The sequence below is a fragment of the Octopus bimaculoides genome, chromosome 24, assembly GCF_046866305.1.
Source record: "Octopus bimaculoides isolate indiv1 chromosome 24, ASM4686630v1, whole genome shotgun sequence".
Taxonomy (NCBI): Eukaryota; Metazoa; Mollusca; class Cephalopoda; order Octopoda; family Octopodidae; genus Octopus; species Octopus bimaculoides.
This window is the reverse complement of record NC_142951.1, coordinates 6,368,948-6,372,912: the sequence shown is the minus strand read 5'-3', so window position 1 is coordinate 6,372,912 and position 3,965 is coordinate 6,368,948. Positions and strand designations below refer to the sequence as shown.

The following is a 3,965-nucleotide window of genomic DNA, read 5'->3' as shown; positions in this document are numbered from 1 at the left end:
AAAATTGTAATAGTTTATTTTTATTATAATTATTTACAATACAATTTGGTGAATGGTAGAATCGGCAGAGCATCGGGGAAAATATATTGTGACACGTAGTTTGCAATCCCTCTACGTTTTGAATCCAAATCCCGCCATAGCCGATTTTTACTTTACTTTCTTCTGCTGGGTTGTTTACAATAAAGTACAAGAAAGTGTATGCTAGAAGTGCGCATAGGCTGTACCACCTTGATAAAGCCCATAGAGAGAAGTACACATAGCACTGTACTCTATTAATAGAGTTCAGTGCTAGAAGTATACAAAGCGATGTACTCTCTTAACAGAATTTAGTGCTAGAAGTACACACAGTGATGTACTCTCTTAATAGAGTTCAGTGCTAGAAGTACACATAAGGCTGTACTCTCTCAATAAAGCTCAGAGGTAGAAGTACACACAGCGCTGTACTCAGAGTTCAGTACTAGAAGTTCACATAGCGCTGTGCTCTCTTAATAGAGTTCAGTACTAGAAGTACACACAGCGCTGTACTTAATACAGTTCAGTTCAAGAAGTACACACATGGCTGTACTCTCTTAATAAAGCCCAGTGCTAGGAATAGACGCACAAGAACAGACACTTGTGAGGAGGGACAATCGACGTCACTATTATTTTAAGTGGTACTTTTGTTTTTATCAATCCCAGAAGTAAGATAGTTATCCGTCTGAGAGGGTGAAAGGTAAAATTGACTACTGCCGGATTTTAACTCAGAAAGTAAAAGGACGTGGCTTTTATAAGAACGATATTATTTCGAGATGTCGGACTACCAACTTTCAACTTTAGAATATATACAACCGATACCGATACAATATTTGAAAGTAATTTGAAAGAATGGCATTTTAACTTCCGTCCTATCGAGGCCGTATTTCTAATGAGAAAAAAAAAATTCTGTCTTTATGCTTCCATCAATTTTGAAAATCAAGATTTTAGAGAGATTTAGTAAAAAAATATATATATTTGTCACATGAAGTTTCTGTTTGGAATATAACTAAACAAAAATCCGTTCTTTAAAAAAATATGATAGAATGTTTTAATTTAAATAAAAAAAACACTTTCAAACATGAAATTGCATCATAAAATTACAGGCTGTCTCAGATTAGTGGCTGTCAAAATGGTTTTATAATGCAATTTTACGACCAAATTCTGTTGCTGATTGGAACGTTTCGAAATAGTTTCGAGAGATCAGCGAATTTTTTTTAAAATTCAATTGTCATTAAGTTGTAGTTGTTACTGTTATGGTTATTTTGTAATTAATTAAATTTTCATTGTTTGAATAGTTCTTTTGTATTATTTCAATCTTGACTTTTTTCTGCTTTACGTACGTCACATTCAGGATTACCAGAAATTCTAAAAGTATAAAAGGAAAATATTATGGATTAATAAAAATATATGGGATACAAATGAGCGTTAACTACACGTACATATACAAAAAGATATAGACACTCGTCTGTCCCAATACACACACGCAACCACATACACAGAAAGACAGACATCCCCATACATACACGGACATATATCCTGATTATCCGCAAGAGATTGACCGTTTATAGTCATCTAAGAATCTATAAGCCAGAAAAAAATATGCACTCGTATGTTTGTCAATAGAGTGGATATATTAATCAAACTATACAGTATTATAGATCCATTTCAGCGAATCTTACCAACCGGTTTCACACCGTATATTATATAACCGCACAGTTAACTAACACCACTTGGCCTTCAAAGATGGCAGATATGGAAAAAATGTACTGATTGTTCTATTATATATTTGCGTAAGTTTGTGTGAGTGTATATATATATATATACATATATATATATATATATATATATATATATATATATATATATATAATATATATATATATATATATATATATATATATATATATATATATATATATATATATATATATATATATATATATATATATATATATATACACTAAGCACTCGCAGACTTATCTTTGAGTACTGTATTCTGAATGGCCGGACAAGCTTTCTTTTCGAAGCTGTCACCCACTGGAATACATACATACATACATACATACATACATACATACATACATACATATTCTTTATATAATTGAAGCCACAAAATTTAGTTCTCTATAAATGGAAGATGGAAAATAATGGCCGTTTACTTAAGATGTTAGTTGCTTACCTTGTCTGTCAGGTGAAAGAAGGCTGCGTGGTCCTGGAGACTGTTAAGCAAACTTCTCTGAGTAGTTGTTCCCTGTATAATCACTGAACACTTTGTTGCTGTCAATGTTGTCTGAAATCAATCATGCAATCAATTATTAATTAAATGACAATGATTCTCATATTTATTCTTAATACATTTCAGTAGATTCAAATGCAAATATGTTAGTCGCTGTTGTTCTCGTCACAGGAGAATGATTTCTCCTTTTTACGGCGACAATATGCTCATAACTCTCGCTGCTCATTGGCGCAAGGGATTCTGGTTCACCAGTGTTTCGACATGCTCTGTCTCGTCAGTTAGAAACATCCGGAGACGTGAGCCTAAACGAGCCACTGGCTTTGTTTCTAATGTCAGCGAACACAGCTGTTTTTTCTGATCAGTGCTTACATCTGCCAACCGATAAAAAAATCATTATTTGTTCTGTGCAGAGCGAGATCTCGAATGATAATTTGTCTATTTATTCTAAATACATTCCAAAAGATTAAAATGCAAATTGATTCATTGAAATGCACGAGGCGAGGCATTAAGTTAAGCTGCGTTGTTAGCGGAGCATTTATTCGCTCGAGGCGAGCGAAAAAGAGATTACCAAGTAATATTCTGTTTTGAATGAGGGCTTTTCTACGCAGTTCAGTTGACCTGCTGTAAACAGCAATATATTTTCTTGGGACTACCCCTACCATTTTGCAAAAGATAGAAAAACAGGACACAATAAGCAACGTAGTTTTAGATATACAATAAGACGTAATGGTCATGATTGAAACACCTTTGGTAACAGATGTGTTCAGAAAAGCTTGGCATACTAAAACTGCACCTGGACACTCGATATGCTAGAAACAGCAGCTAAAGCTCCTTCATATATTTCCGCTTAACAAATCCACTTAGTTTTGATCGGCTCGAAGCTATCGTAGAAGACAATTGCTTGAGGAGCCACACAGTGGGACAGGAACCCAACATGGTTGGGAAGCAAGCTTCATAACCTCACAACCACGCCTACTGTAAGCTATTTGCCTGTGTCTACACACAGACACGTCTGAACAAGAAAATAGCTCCAGACATGACATTCCTCAATGAAAGTTGCGTTGGTTTATAGTCTAGGAAAGACATCGTATACTCGATGAGACTTGTTTGTTCTAGGTACACTGTGCCCGAAAAAAAAAAGACAGGATGGTCACGCCCGGAAATCTTTTATACTCACGATAGATCGTAGAATAAGGTTTCTCCTTTTCCTCTTCCTCGACTTCTTTTTTGATTTTCACTAACAAAATGGCTTTGCGCAGTGGCATGACGGCCAGTAGCGCGGTGGCGTTGATGAAGTTGCCGATAGCTACAGCTGGGTCGCGGAACACTGCATCGGAAGAGGTCGAGACTACCATCCAGACGAGGAAACAACTGCTGGAACATAGACAAGCGACCACGATCCAACGCGACTCGTAGTAGTTCTTCTCGTTGTCCCAGAGCAACGAACCGAAACATATGGCAAAAACGTCGAGTATTATGACGAATATGAAAGAAAGTGCCATGCCGGTGTCATAGGTGTCTGCTGGGGTGCACCATTCGTAATCGTGCCGCAGTTTGATGGGGGTATCTGGATAACCTCTGCGCACGCTCATCGTAGGATATAGGGTCACTGATGAAGGCTTGACAAGAAGCAGCCATTCAATATTTAGGATGATCTGGAAAAACAGAGGAAGCGGAGAAAATTTTACACACATATGATTCTATATACATGCGT

The 3,965-nt window shown here is 36.3% G+C and overlaps 1 protein-coding gene across 2 annotated transcripts in view; it reads right to left on the bottom strand.

The window, feature by feature from the left end:
- LOC106877137 (uncharacterized) overlaps positions 1-3,965 on the bottom strand; it is a 32,524-nt gene continuing 28,559 nt past the window's right edge. The window contains exons 17-20 of one of the 2 annotated variants that reach the window (XR_016238262.1): positions 3,429-3,906; positions 2,195-2,305; positions 526-1,380; positions 1-484 (exon numbers count right to left, since the gene is read on the bottom strand). Coding sequence is in view for 1 of the 2 variants with exons in the window: in XM_089341346.1 (XP_089197472.1) it covers positions 2,238-2,305; positions 3,429-3,906 (546 nt within the window). In the remaining variant the exon portion in view is untranslated. Of the gene's footprint in view, positions 1,381-2,194; positions 2,306-3,428; positions 3,907-3,965 lie in introns of both variants that reach the window. The other variant, XM_089341346.1, reaches the window with a different exon arrangement.